Source organism: Malurus melanocephalus, unplaced genomic scaffold, assembly GCF_030028575.1.
Source record: "Malurus melanocephalus ecotype Western Australia unplaced genomic scaffold, MMel_1.1 scaffold_229, whole genome shotgun sequence".
Taxonomy (NCBI): domain Eukaryota; kingdom Metazoa; phylum Chordata; class Aves; order Passeriformes; family Maluridae; genus Malurus; species Malurus melanocephalus.
In genome coordinates this window covers 702,608-718,732 of record NW_026623461.1, presented here as the reverse complement: position 1 = coordinate 718,732, position 16,125 = coordinate 702,608, and the positions used below count along the sequence as shown (strand labels likewise).

The following is a 16,125-nucleotide window of genomic DNA, read 5'->3' as shown; positions in this document are numbered from 1 at the left end:
GTCCATGAACTGCAAAGAAATTCCAAGAGAAGTTTTGGAAGGCTCCACATAAACATAGTCATTTAGTACAAGTGAGAAAAAAATCTTGCTTTGGTCAGAGACATGGGTAATATATGGTGGCAACAAGCATTCTTACCTTTATACAAATTACTAATCTAAAATTACCCCCAAAAAATTAAAAAAAAAAAAAAACCCAAAAAAAAGAACCCACAACTTTAAGCAGATGCTGATCCAAACTGGCATATGCAGAGGGAAAAAAAAAAACCAAAACCAACCTAAAAAAAACCCCAACAGAACAACCCTGGGACCCTAACATTTACCTATCTTTCCAAGACACAGATAAAGTACTGACATTTGAGAGAGGCTAGATAAACTGTTTTGATTTCCCTATTTTAAGCAAGCTCTCCAAACTCAGTATCTTTTAGCAGTAACAGATTTCAAAAGCCCCTTACTCAATGCATTCTCTGATGCTGTCTAAGCATAAGAACACACTGCTCTTTCTCCCCATTACCCAACCTGTGACTTTGATTATGATTCCAAAGATACACGTGGTAAAAAGGACACAGGATAGATACGTCAGTAATTGTCTATGTGGACTAGAGGAATTCTCAGGAAATGCACAAATTTAATAGATATGTATTAAAAAAAAAAAAAGTAATTAGTAAATGCCTTATAAAAATCAGAAGTTTCCTAATAAAAAATACGCGAGGGGGGGAAAATTACTTTTTATCATTAAAGATGAAAACTAACAATTATACTTTCAAGTTGTACTAAAGGAATATTCAATATAGAATCCACAGTCACTGGGTAAGTATTTGATGGATATTTAACATCAAGGTATTTGCCCAGCTCTTGAAAGTAAAGGCAGCAGCATGTTCCAGTCCTGATCACTGCAAGGGGTTTTTTGTCTTTAATCAGTCTGCTGCATCAAGTTACATGAGTAGCTAATGTAAGCAGAAAAGATATAAACCTTATAAAAGCTGTAAACTATGCAAGTTCACACACTCCCAATAAAACTGAGGTACCTACAGAAGAGCCTCATTATTAAAGTTTTTATCTGTAACCATTTGCTAGAAAACTTGTACAATGAGGACCTAATAAAAAATCTGTGTCTTGAGCAGCATAAGGAATATGTTACTTCCACCTCTCTAAAACTCAAGCAATGTATTAGGGAGATTCTCCTAACACTGCCTTCATGTTTCATCGTTTTAACAAACTCAAGATGGGCAAAAATAAAGTCTACATGTTTTCTATCTTTCCCATTACTTCTCTCATATCCCTTATCCTACTGCTACTCTGAAAATCATTCTCCTTGTCTCATTCTGGTTAAAAAAAATATTGACCTCAGAAATGCACTGCCAGCTTCTGAACAGACTACAATTCCTTCCAATTGTTTTTTCTCTGCATCAAGATTAACCTCATTTGCCTATCTGTATATCTTTTTCCATCATGTGCATCCATGTGTATCTTCTTTCTGTCAGCCATGCACGTTCTCTGAGCTTTACAGTTTATACTGCATCTGATAAGAGTTACTGCAGTTAATTCCTGTATAATTTCTGTCTCAACTCTTTATTGCAATGAAAGTTGTTTGTGATTTTCATCCCTATGTTGCCACAGAGAAACSGCAGCAAAAGTTCTCTCATCATGATCAGGGAGAAAATAGATTGGTGAGGGGAGTGACCAGTAAAAGGAACTATGTACTAGTTTCTCTAAATTTACCAACTTCCTTCTCTACTAGAGACAACTAAGTCGTACAAGTTCCTCCCTGTAACAAATGCTATCCTGTTTTTCTGCATCCACTCACTTTGTAAAATGTGACACTGCTCAGTTGTTAATGAGATGACCTCGTCCTTCACACCGCATCAGCTTCCATGACATTCCCACACAATGTACCTGCCGTGACACTAATACATGCTATCATAAGGAATGCCATTCCTAAAAGAGAGGAAAAAAAAGTCTAATGAGCTGCTACAACCACATCATGATTCTAACTAAAAAAGAATTCTTAACTTCAGCTCGCCCATTCTCTTCACTCAGCCAGGTTCTGTGTGCATCTTGTAGATGCCCACTGCAAATCAAACCACTCTGCAATAAGAATTGTTTTCTATCCCAAAAGTGATTACATTCCTACTTGAGTCCAACTTTCAAATACTGTCAACTTTCCTTTAATAAATTTCAGACATTTAGATGAAACTCACTCTGCACTGGCATTGTGATTTCAGTATCTTCTTTTCATACTCCAGCACCATTTATACAAATGYGACTACTAAAAGTATGAGTTTTGGATTTTATAACTCCTGAGGTGATGGCAAGAGGAGAGAGTAAGTCTACAGTCATGTAATTCACATAAAAAGAATATAAGCGTTGGCATTATCTCCTCATGACAACAAAACTCATAATGAAACACAAGAAATTGTTTTTTGGGAGGAGAAGGGTTGGACTAAAGGTATTTTTTAATAAAGACTGTTCTTGATACCCAATGCACCACCTATATGTATGCTGTATTTCTCCTTAATGTTTTCAGTAAAATAATCCCAGCCAAAACACAAAGTACAAGACTTCTGAGTTGTACATATTGAAATCCGTCAGAAACTATAACAACAAGCACACTACATCATTTTTTTCCCACAGCTGCTCTAGCACTTCACCTGCTGATCTTTTTTACTTAGGTTTCTATAGCTACACATTAATAATTTCATTTTATATTCAGTATCATGAAAAGAAGCCAGGAAAACTGATCTGAAGACTTATGTTGATCCTAAATTGTAGCTATGGCTCAAGCCTGTAATGAGATTATAATAGCAACTACATAACAAAAAGCAACTATGCTTAGTTATAGCCATTATTCCACAATTTGTTTGCTCATTTATTTACTATTTTAATATATAGCAAACACCAAAGAGCTTAATGCTTTATACCTGGCCTAGACTTTCTAAGCACACCACAATAACTAACCCTCTCCAGATCTTCACGCACCACTAGAAATTGTTCTTCCTGAATAGAATTTCTTCCATTCTTTAACTGGAAAATGTCTTTGCTGCATCCTGAGGGTTCACCTTTATACTSATGATGATCACCAAAAGTATTGGCTATCAGCTTCCACAGAATAAGAACAATTTTTTTTCTTAGTCACTAATGTTCAGAAATATTCCTTGGCAATTTATTCCCACTTCTTCATTACCCGTGTTGCTAAGTTTTTCTTATTACCCAACTAAACACTTCCTCATTCCAATTGTTTCATATTATATCCAACAAATATAGAAAAAYTATGCAAATCAAATTGTTTCTGCAGTAAGAAAAACGGTGATTGCGTATGGAGTCAGTCTCCCCTAATAACCAGAGAAATAAGCACTCAAAAAAGTTCCTCTATCRCCTTCCAACATTTAAAATTTTAATGAAGTGACTTCTCCTCAGCTTGCATGACTAAGGGAAATCTGCATAACATTTGTGATGCAGACACACAAAAGTCAGGTTTCCTAACTTTATCCTCCATGGAAAATTCAACCATACTTACCACCCCTCAGGAAGCATACACCAGGAAGTTTTGCYCATCCTGTGCTCATGCTACAATCCTGCCTTCCAACTTCAGCCCAAAAGAAACCCCCAAAAAAGACTTCCACTACAAGCAGATGAAAACCAAACCCTTTGGTGATGACAGTCTCTTGCCCTATCACAATTACAATTGGGAAAGAAACAGCTCAGAAATTCCTCCCTTTTATTGTGCATACAAAAAAAATACTCTGAGAAACTCACTTACCAATAACTTCCTCATGCATTCTGAAAAATTTCTATTATTCTGTATAAGGCACAGCTGACTTAACACATAATAGAAAAAAAACCATGAAGTGGTCTGATAGCATTTTTTCCATTTTGCATTCATAGCAAAATTAATATATTCAGATACATATTCATTTCCCTCAAAACAAGAAGCTGCAGACACCAGCCCTGACCATTAGACTGCAGACTCTTAGCTCACCAACATAATCACAGACTTCAAGAACACCACCAGTGTCTTGAAACATGATTTTACCGTATATTAGAAATACAATAGGTTGTTTTCCAATTCTTTCACCAAGTTTCTGCATCAAGCAAAAAAGCCCACCTCCTCATGCAAAGGACTTCTATTTTTCAGTATGTATTGTTTCATTCTGTTCAGTTCTGCTAAACAGAACAACACTTTATAGCTTAGATGGGAAAAAGATCTGTAACTGGCATGCATAAGGCTCCTAAAGCAATCAAAACCCCCCAACAAATAGATCTGGCCACTAGATGGCCTCCAGACAGCAATTTCATGCAACATGGGCGGCTACCACTAGATGGTGGCTACATATCACTAAGCGACTGCAAAACGCAGGCAAGCTCGGTAAAAAGTTTTTTTTTACTATACTTCACTTGAATAAAATGCAAGTAAAGAATGCTAACTTACTGTTATACTTAAAAYAAATCTATCTGCCTCCACTTCCATCCCCAAGATCTTCCAACGCTGTACTTGACAGTCAGGGGAAGAGGTGGGTGAGCACATCTGGAACAAGCCATTTGYTCACGATCCCCTCACTAGAGAACAGTTCCTGATACATTTCTCCTACATTTTAACTATGCAGGTGAACTTATTTGAGGCTTTCTGCCACCTCTACTTGCAGCGTTTAAATACATCCTTCCCTGGAAAAAAAAAACCCAAAAGACAGTCTTACTGTAAATTTCATTTTATTATTGCTCTTAAATCTGCATACATCAACCTTACGGAGACTTTTCTCCTTATTGGATGAACATGAATACACCACCCACTATTTACCATATACCCTCATTGTGTTAAGCTCCTTTTTCATTTAATTCTATTTCCTAATGAAAATAACTAAAAATTAACATTACTGGTCTRTTACTATCTATGACTGTGCTTTTGTGGCTCCTCATACTATGAGCACAAACAACAAGTAAACTTCATCAATTTCCCTATGTAACCAGTATCCATAAGAGCCAACAGATCCCAATTAAAAATACACTTGCACAAATATCTTACAATGTATAATCACTCATTTTATGCATTTCCTTCACAGGCAAGCAAAGTCTGCAATAAAAGTCTCAGAACAATCRAGAAAAATTATGATCTACAGAGTATTTTTGTCCAATGTAAAGTACTGTTCTGTGCAGCCAGACTCATATATAAATAATGTTGAAAAAATGAGAAAGTTGCCAGTTTATCCTAGTAAACACCTGTACTCTTGAAGGTGGACACCAGGCTCTGAGAATGCAATTCACGACAATTGTGAGTTTCAGGACTTTAGACATATTAAAGCCAACAATCTCTTTGACCTCTAAGAGCAGTGCTAACGAAGGCCTGAACCACAACTGAAAAGTCAGAACAAGTTCACACAATAAAGGAYCTAATGAGATTAAAAACAAAAAGTTATAGCACATAGGAAAAGGTGAGGAAAACAAAGGAAAAAACAAAAATGAAGTCACACATGCCTTTGCCCCCAAGAATACACTCTTTCTATGCCCCACCTACAGAACAAGGGCAGACTACAAAACTCACTTTGCTACTCTATAAAYGTCTTTATAGATTTGCTGTGCAAGGCAGATACACGTTTTTATTGCAAGATGCAAACACCACACTGCCCCAGTATATCATACATCAACATGAAAAAAAGCTTCTGTGAAATCATAGTAACCTGCATCTGTAACAGTTAAAGAGATTGAAAAAAAAAGATTACAGAAGAAAGAACTACTATGAAACATAGGTTAAAAAACATAATGGAGATTTCAGTGGATAATCACTCAGCTTTAAACCTGATGAATTCTCCGCAGAACAGATATATCMCCAACACCAAACTTCCATCCAGGCTGCCAAACACATTTATTTCAGAGCAGGAAAAAATCCTCAGAAATTAGAAAGAAATAAGCAATTGGTAAAACTAACAGAGCTTCCTTRTAGAAAACAGTTTCTAGTTGTTAAATCTAGCTTTGCTTAATGCAGTACACAAGTTACAAGGCATGCACAGTGTGCACACAGTATGTGACGAGCCACAGGAGGGCTGGTAGCAATCAGAGGTTACCTGAAGACAATGCATTTTTATATGACAGTGGTTAGTTCAACCTGAAAATAAGTACGGTTCAATTTGTTCCAAAAATCCAACCACAGCTATTTTATTCACTACACTAACATAGCAACTTTTATACAGTACATCACCTTTCTCAGTTCTTTTCTAGTTAAAAATCAATTGCCAGATTCCCATGATCTGGCCTTTAATTCAAGTTGGTGGTCCAACTAGAAGATGACAGAATTTCCAGTGCTAGACCTTCAAGCATTTACTATGATTTTGCTTTATCCCCTTATCTGTGACAGAYAGCCACACAAAAAGAAAACAATGTATTTGCTGTATCTGGAACAGGAAGTGTTTATATCTTTTCACAGGCAGAAAAATCTGTTCATTACAGTACATTAATGCAGTTTACCACATCTCTTTTTTATATTCCACAGGAAAAAGGTACCTCAGTAGGTCTGGGATACAAGATAACTTACTGAAAAATGCCAACATGAAGATGCCATCATTGCCCACTCTAAGCTGATCTGCATCACTGAAATCATCCCGTGGYGGATACTCTTCTTCCTGGATTTACAGGTTAGTGTTAATTTGGTGAAAACTTTAGAATAGCTATCTATAGGATAAAGTATYTATCATGTTTCTAAAGCTAGAAGAAAATTGACATTTCTCTAACATGTCCACATCAAGGAAGATTTWAAAAAATTATTTAAAACTCTAAAACAAGTCTCATTTGTTGCTTATATTGACAGAGCCCAAATTTTCTGCAGAAGTTTCTGTAAAAAATATATACATACTGTCTATTCATCTAAAATGAAGCTAAAATTATTTCAATTAGTACTTTGACAATCAAAATCAACATAAATCTCTTTTTTTTACTGTAACGATCTTTGTATGTAGCCAAATTATTAAATCTTTTTTTGAAAAGTCATAGTATGCTTTATACTTTTCCAGCTGGAAAGGTCTTGTAATGCTTCCCTAAATATAAAATAAAAGTTCTAGAACAAGGTTAGTATCTTAAAATCAATTGTTGATGCAACAGSACTGCACTAACCAATTTTATATCCCATAGCAAAACATAAGAAAGGCACAGAACACCTCCAGGGTCACTAGAGGGCGCGAGCACGTTAAAAGTGTCTAAAAGGCTTCCAAACTCAAAAAGCACAGTACTTGAAGTTAAACAAAAGCAAAAAGAGATGTCAGTCAAAATGATCTAAAGATTTTTCCCATTGTGTCAAAATGCTGAACCTTAAAACACTCAAAGTGAGAGTTCTTTTGTTTCTCAGTACTCAATTTTCAACAAAACTTGACAGATACTAYATATGCAGTTCTATGGACAGGTGAAATGTTGCTCTAACAGTATCTGGCAAGCACAAAAGGTTTCATAATGACCAGCACTTCCTAAAGAGTCTGATGAAAACGAAGACAAATTAAACACCATTTTTATACTTAAATGAGTAACATCAAACAATGGAGGATGACATAAKTTAAATAGTGTTGTCAGTAGCAGCAGTAATATGGTCTAAACAGAAGCATAGGTAACATTCCTAATTKTTGCTATTAACACAATGTATTAGAACTGTCGTAAGAAATTACCTATAAAATCAAATGAAATCAAYGGAGATCCGTTCAAGTGAAATTTACTTGGCTGTTTGATCCACAAGCACTTACTGCAGAAATAATGTTTATGACTAAAAGGGCATTAACCAAGTACAGTGACCTAAAGCTCTGTCATGTGATTCATGTTCCCCTTTGTCAACAGAGCAAAATAATTAACAGGCTATGGCAATTAGGTCAAAAATGTGCTCAAACGACTGCTGTATCAACTCATAGCAGTCAGCTTCACCCTTAATAACATGGCCATGAAATTCCAGCTGTGCTCTGTATTTCAGATTAATTAACCAAGACACTGTATCAGATAACTTACTTTAAAAACACTGCTATTCACACAGACAATTCCAAGGGATGCACAAAAAGCCAGCTAAACAACAATCTTAAGGGACTATAATTCAACTCCACATAATGTCAGGTATCCCTTAATAGTCATCTTAAGTGATTAAGAAAGCATTCATGTATTTAGCTCAACTTTGCTGCAGCTACAAGACTGATGGAGAGGAGGGGAATGGAAGGATAGGAAAGGCTGAAAAGGCACTAAACTAAGAGCTGCATTTGAATGTGTTTATCTCTGAAATGCATGCCATAAAAGTTCCTTTTTCAAGTCTGGACAAAAAAAAGGTATCTTCAATTTTACTTTCACAAGGTCTACAAAACCCCCTAYATAATTCTTGGACTTTTTTTTAAACTGTCAACTAAGTACTGTACTTCACACTGGCATTTCCAAAACTATTAGTGGATTATGCTCCATGCAAAAGTTGCCTCAGAAAAAAGAAAATTCTGCTCAACAGCTGTAACAAATTTAGCAGAAGCTTCTCTGAGGCTTACACAGGTGAGAAATACAGGTCAATAAACAGAACTCAGGAACATGAGAGCAGACATTTGCAAGAAGGACTGTTATGTTAAGCGTGAACAAGTAGTAATTTATCACACTCAATGTCAAAAAGGAAGATGAAACTGAGTTCTCTTTACTGTCTCCAAAAACTGGCATAGAAAAATTATGAGAATATTTAAAAAATTAAATAATTTGCCATGTTTAAATCACATTCAGCCTACATCTACATCATTTAGGATTATGCAGTTTTATGAGCAGACCTGCAAGAGAAAACACTAACTGACCGCTGCTCAAGCCCCACTATTACTGGCTGTCTTTCAGGGCTCTCATTTGATGTAGTCAACTGCCCTAGTCTTCAAAATATAATTGTTCGTAACCATGCACTGAGGAATGAAACAGGGCAATGAAGAACAACTGTCCTCTATGCTGATGCCAAGAGTTAAACATTTTTATAAAATACTTCTGTTAGTGACCTTTTTTCAATGAGATTGTGTATTTTATTATATTTTTTCTATCTTTATATTGTGTATTTTATTTTTAAAAATATATTTTTCTTTTTAATGAGAAGATTGTAATACAACACACACAAATCTGTAAGATATGTAACACTGTTTCAGTATCTCATTGATTCTTGACAAATTTAGCAAAGTTAAGGAAGACAGACAGCATTTCTTGCTTTCTAAATAAGCTGACATCTGTAGGAAYAGAAAACTTATTGCTCCTATGACCACAGAAATCTAATTGGCAAATTATATTATCAACATAAATGGCATGTCATACAGAGTAATTTCTCTAAGCAAAGGAACATCAAATGGCACCCAGCATCTATTGAAGTTGAATCTATTAACTCGCCAAAAACTACAGTGCTCTCTGTAGTATTCTGCAAGAGGAAGACTATTTTTTCTCCTCAATATTTATCTTTTTATCAGACTGAAATCTAGCATGGCATATAGTGAGACAATCACCTTTAATCAAGTAAAGAACCACTAAACTGATACAACTCTTCCCAATGCAGTGTTTACAGAGAAAAACTTCTGAGGAAAGGGTTAAATTACTTAATAAACCCCATAAATGTTACCTTCAGCATACAAACCAATATGAAGAAATTGATAGGGGAAAAGGTACAATTAACCCCAGAAGCATTTGTTTGCCAGCAAGAAAATTCACAGCAAAATCTAAACTAGAGAGAACTATACCATACCTCTGGACGACTGAGGAATATTTCATCAAACAGACTCCTAGATTCCCTAAACTGGGCGTGCTAAGCATGTAAAAACAGAAAAACATAAGACAAATGCAACTGAAAAGCATTAAGTAAAAGCCATTCTTTGCAACATACAAACAAGTTATTAAACTGTTAGCAATATTTTTGCCCATTTAAACTGACCTCGAGAATTTGAAAAGAAAAAGCCAGGATAACTAATGCTATCACTGCTGATGACACAGGGCTGGTACAATTTCTTTGATACAATGAGATATCTGGGAGCATTTGAAAGGAATACATGTTTATACACAATCTATTCCTGTAAGACAAGCTACACCAAGAATTGTAAAACTACTGGAAGTTTCAACAAATGTGAAGTTTAGATAGTTCATATTATCTGTTAATACAGGGCCTGTAATGAAGTATTTAATACGATCACATTAGAGATCTTTTTTTAAGAGCCCTACATGMTTTGGGGGAAAAAATACAAAAGATGCTTATTAAATGTGCTGCCCTTTCATGTCATTTTCCTCTCTTTTCCTTAATGAGTAGATTTGTAACCTCCTTCACTGCACACTTAGGAGTATACCATGAAAATTATCAGTTTACACATCACTCAAGGTAACATTTAACTTTTACCAGCTATTCACATTATTGCAGTAAAGAGGCATAATATATAATATATATCCTATACATATATCCATATAATATATCCTCAGCTTACAAAGAAGAAACCAGAAACATAGAACACAGCAGAGTTCATATTTGTAAGAGCACTAATTTCATAGGCTGAATATAAAAACTGAAAAATCTATGTTGCATCATTTGTCTATGTTATGCAAAGTGTGCAACATGCAAGTCAGACAATGTCTGCAGCTGTCACTTGGGAAAGTGAGAAAAACAATTAAACTTTGAACTACTGTTATATAATTACTTATCTGTTCTTCCATGGGTATATTAAGAGATAAATCTTTCCCCTATAGAYTGCAAACCACCACTCCAAATGTAACAAAACCTTTCTTTCTTATTCCAGCCATCTGCCACATTAAGAGTCTTACTACAAAGTCTTAGTCCATCTCAGAAGAAGTCCAGAGGTATTAAATAAGGTAGGGATTTTGTGACASTATCACATGGTAAGATAATTAAAATGGCAGTAATTAAAACTGCACTGGCACATTATTTTAGTATCATCTGCAAAACTGAAACCCAGTTCCAGCATTTCTTACTTTTTCCCCAAATCCCAATTTGGCAACCTTAACACTGTTTCTCTAATACAGCTTGTGAATGTGCATGCATTTGCTTAAATTAAAAAAAAAAAAAAAAAAGAACAAAAAAACACAGAAGCAAACTGAGAATAATTACTGCCAAACTTGAGCTCTACAGCAGTCAGCAAGAATGTGACCTTCAGACACACTGTGTAGAGTTTTGATACTTAGAACTGCCATAACTCTAGAACTTTTTAGTCAATCTCTGCTTTGGGGAAAGGATAGCGTGTTCCTACTGATTTTTCATAAAAAATGGAATTCTTGTGTCAGCACATAGTTCTTGAATGTCAAGTTCTCCTGTATGTTCTAGCAAAGCAGACAGAAAAAGTTTCTCACTTCATCACTGCATCGACACTCTCTTGCCTCCTAACTCCAGATTCCTTTTCCCTCCCTGCTCTTTTGTCATACAACAGCTTCAGCTCCTTTCCCAGTACTATTTTGTCCCCACTTAGGTTCCATTCTTCACCAACCCCAGTTTATATTTTCCCTTTCTGTTTCTCATTGAAGTCCTTCTACTCTGTCCATACCATTGCTCTCCATCCATCCTTGCCTTTTCTTATATTGACTTAGACCCATCCTCTCTGATACCTACCAGACCCAGTTACCTCCTTGCTCAACCAAAACCAGACTTCTCTTCCCACAAGAGAAGCCATGCAAGGTTCAGAGGCTCAGCCATTGTCCTTGTTCCCTCCAACCACTACTAAAGACAGCTGAATCTAGCAGCTTTCCCGTTCTCTTCTAACTGAAGGTTAAGAATAATAAAACTGCTTCAGGGCAAAACAGCAATTACTTTTTCTCAGGTCTAATATTTTCAGMAAAAACAGTCAAGAGCAGCCATAAGGTGTATCTGCTTTCAGTTCTGTAATTCTACTCTGATACAGAACATCTGAGAATGTTCTCTGGGAACAGCACATCTAAGTCCCGTACCTTCAGAGCTTTGAGCAGCCTAAACTTTTGCAAGACTATCTCCATGAATTTACAAAATTTAAAGATATATGTATCAACTGAGGAGATTTGTTGATTTCTGGTTTGACCAAAACCAGGCATACTGTCTGAGGAATGCCAAAAGATGTTTCTGTCAGAGACCTAAACTTGTAAGAAACAGTAAATAAAAGCTTAAAATGACAAGACAAAAAAATCTTCTTGCTTTGGGGTTTTGTTTGTTTTGCTTAGCTTTAYTCTTGAAATTTGCTAGCTGTCAAGGGAGAATGCCTGTATGTCTGAAATTTGCACTTCATAAGGTTCTAGATGTACGACATTAAACCCAGAATCTTGCGAGAGCTGCATATCCTTTGCAGCATCAGAGGTACTCTGAAAGTTAGGGTTTGGGTTGTTAATGTTCCAAGTTTGTAATTTCAGAATAAAGGTTTCATTCAGACCAGTATTTCAGCAAAAGTTTTACTTATGTGACAAGCAGTAAGGACAGGATACAAAGAATCCATGCTCCTGCTAGAGCAGATAAAACATTACAAWGCAGACCATCCCCTCACGTAACCATTCAAATGTCTGTGGTTTCCTACAGCACTCAGTCCAACTAATTTGTGTGACACCTTCACTTGTGATGTTACACAAATCCACTTCAGCTTTAGCTGTGCATACCTTAAAATGAGTGTTGTGCACTGTCAGTGTTGTGTAGCAGTCAAGGAAGGACCTGCCTCCAGTTGGGTGAGCAGAGATTTTTTTCCCAGTCACAAGCACACTGCAGCCAGTAAGACTTTAAATATATATCAAATGTAATTACATTTGATCTCAAGGAGGAGATTTTTAGTGAAAGCACTAGAAGCCTTTTTTTGGGTATAGTATATTATGTTCAATACTACCAAGCAGCAGAATTTCCGCATTCCTGTACTTGAGATGAAAGAAGAAACTTGCTTACAAAACTAACACTTATCACTAACTGCAAACCTCAAATTTCTATTTGAAGACTGTATTCTCACAAGATTAATTCTTACAAAACAATAAACACTGAATATATGCCTATTTACTGTCCACCACAATTCATGTAGGTGCTTTTTTTTTAAAGTACTTGGAATATTTCTTTGAACCACAGTATTTAAGTTTCCCTAGATCAAACAACAGGAACCTTTCCTTTTAAATAGGGCAAACGTGATTTGGGGCCATGACCCTCTCAGACCACTGGAATTCTCCCTTCCTTTCTAAAGGTCTTTGGTAATTATCTTGTTTTTATCATCTAAAACACTAAATTATCAGCAATAACTCTACAAAGTAATATTAGTATGGGATATCTAATAAAGTTGACTAAATACAGGATAAACTATTAAAACATGGCAAAATTTGGCTTTTAAAGCTGTTTATACAGCAGCTATATTGCTCAAAAGAATGAATATTATTGCTTTTCACAGTATTTTACAACCAACTTACACTATCTATATAAACCTAAACATCCAAAATATTTAAATCATCAGCACACCATTATTATAGCAATGGGTCATAATACAGGCCTGATTGTTATAAATAATTAGACTAACACATTTCACAAAATCAAAATACAGCATAACTCTATCACTTACTCTCTGGGCAACTTCAGCTGCAGCCGCTGCCATTGCGGCAGCCTTGGCCTTCTCTGCTTCATCGTAGGTAGGAAGAGAGGTAGCTACGCTGTATGGAGGTGGTACAGGATAAAATTCATTCTGTGTCTCTGTTCAAAATAAAGAAGTTATTTATTTTTAAACCAGAAAATTGTCAAGAATATTAACTTTTATGTGCATATAATTATTTACCTTGAAAGTATATTTTTTTACAGAAGTTGAAACTGAGGGTATTTGCATTTTAAGTTCTTAAAAATATTTTTAAAAGAAAAACTTCTAACAGCTTGATGCTACTTATAGCTGCTACCCAAGGCAGAAGCCTTAACCTAGATGCTGGCAAAGACTCAACATATTTATGAACAAAAAAATCATATTTGTTTCGTTGTAYCCCTAGGCATTCCAATTAAATGCTTTTAATCCAATCATACAAAACACACACACAAAATACTTGTGGAAAAAAAGCTTTTAAGAATCAATATCAATCTGTCACTTCAGAACAGTAATAGTCATGTTATACTCTTATYAGTGGCCTTGTTGTCAACTCCAGTTGCTCTCTGAAAACCATCTTTCCAACATTTCAATTTCAACACATTCTTTTCAAAGTGTTTCTTCCATCAAAATGGACCACAGACTTYATTCTTCTGTGTTGTAACAGTAAACCATCACCACATAGAATAGAATTATTAAAAACATTAATCAAAAGTACTTAAAATACACCTTGAGCTTCCTCCTACAGCCAGCAGTAGGTAATTACGAGGCTGCTTACGTGGTAAAGATTTGTCAGCACAGGTCATGTGGTCAACAGATTTGATAGCACACCAACACAAGGATGTTATATATAGGGATAATTCCGCACAGCTCTGCATTATACTTGCAAACACTGTCTCAACCAACAGGGACAGGAAACTGTTCTTTTAACCAACATGAAAAAAATTAGCTTGGCAGTTACTTCTAAAATATTTATTTGGCACAAGGGAGACACAAATCTGTGCAGCTTTACTTAAACAGGAACTTGGATGATGCCTGCTGTTAAGTTTCCCATATCCCCAAGAAAAGTGACAATATCCTAAAAAAGGGAGCAGCRAATAAATGGATGTAGAGACCCATTACTCACTTTCCATGAGAAGTTTTATCAAGAGTCTTTAAAGCAAAATTAACCTTTTCATGGCAATATTTTCACCAAATCACGTCACACACTTAAAATGTCTGAGGGTTTTTTTCATAAAGAGGCAATGAAAATTGCTAATGAGKTCTAATAATGGAGCACTACTCAAAGATGTAGATTAAATGTGGAAATTAACTACAAGCAGACTTAAATAAAACTTATTAAACTAATTAATTAACATCCATTTAGTCTAGCAATTTGGAACATTCAGTGTAATTTACAAATGTGCTCCTTCTGAACAAACCAAAGGGCTGCACATGAAAGGAGTGCTCTTCACTGCAATTGTGCACATGGGAAAAAAAAATAATGCAGCATCAGACCACCTTGAACAGAGTGCTGATTCATACACACTCTTCCCGGACAAGCTGTTAYGTGAGAAACATACCTGAGGTTGCAGCTGCTTCCACAGCTATGCTACAGTATGGTGGAGGGGAAGTATCTGCCTCAGGTAAGGCTGCTGGCTGCGGGGGCTGCGGAGTCTCTGTAGACGTGGAAGGCTGCGCAGCAGCTGAAGACTCTGGAGGATCATCCTCATTGTGAAGCTTAGGAGAAAAAAAACACACACATTTCAGAGGTATTCAGGGGACATGACAACCTAATACTTGAAGAGACATGTTCATAAAGAGACAAGATTACTCTGATCAACAAATGATTTACGAAACAGCATGTGACCACTTGAAGTAGTCCAGCTAAATTCTTTTCAGCAATTAGCTAAAGATTATCTTAACTGCTTTCCTTTTTTTTTTTTTTTCCAGAAATGGTTTTCTTCTCCTCAGTGATGTTCAGAGAGTCTTAATCTGGAGTTTTCAATATTTGCTATATAGGAAAATACTATTACATGAATATTTTAACACTATTCCATTTTTSTTCTTATATACAGTCATAAAATGTATTAACCTATTCTAAAACACATCAGGTGAGAAATGCTATCATTTACTGTATTGATCTAGAAGAAGAAAGATTAAGATAGATTTCTRCTTCTGTAGGTGAGGCTTTCATTCTCTTGCATCTTTTCAAAGAGTTTCTCCATGCAAATTCTAAGACTTCAAAATATTCTGCTTTTCTTTACACTCTGGAAACAATCCTTTCCTTACAAAACTTCAAGTTGCTGGTTGATTTTTTTGCTTGATTAATATGTAGTTTTAACAAGACATGTCCAATAAAGCATATACAGATATAARAATTTGGATAAGCAAGAATGTCGATCAAAACCGTGGAATTCAGATAGAGCATCTAATATCTTTTCTTAGAGAAGACATTTTTGATTGTTTTAGCTAACTTGATAGTGCTTAGAATATAACAAGCTTTTAAACAGAAAGAGWACTAGAATTAAACAAAAAAGTGTTATCTCCCAGTGGTGTGAGCTACAAGATGCCTAGAAGGCAACAACTGAAGCACCACATGTAAAACTCAGACCAGAAGATAAGAGTAAGTTGAACATACCTAAAAGAA

At 35.7% G+C, this 16,125-nt stretch overlaps 1 protein-coding gene across 3 annotated transcripts in view; it reads right to left on the bottom strand.

The window, feature by feature from the left end:
* NDFIP2 (Nedd4 family interacting protein 2) overlaps positions 1–16,125 on the bottom strand; it is a 44,615-nt gene that overhangs the window by 11,308 nt on the left and 17,182 nt on the right. For 2 of the 3 annotated variants that reach the window (XM_057374575.1, XM_057374574.1), the window contains exons 2-5: positions 15,059–15,215; positions 13,491–13,618; positions 9,692–9,751; positions 6,521–6,608 (exon numbers count right to left, since the gene is read on the bottom strand). In XM_057374575.1, coding sequence (XP_057230558.1) covers positions 6,521–6,608; positions 9,692–9,751; positions 13,491–13,618; positions 15,059–15,215 — 433 coding nt within the window. The remainder of the gene's footprint in view (positions 1–6,520; positions 6,609–9,691; positions 9,752–13,490; positions 13,619–15,058; positions 15,216–16,125) is intronic. The other variant, XM_057374576.1, reaches the window with a different exon arrangement.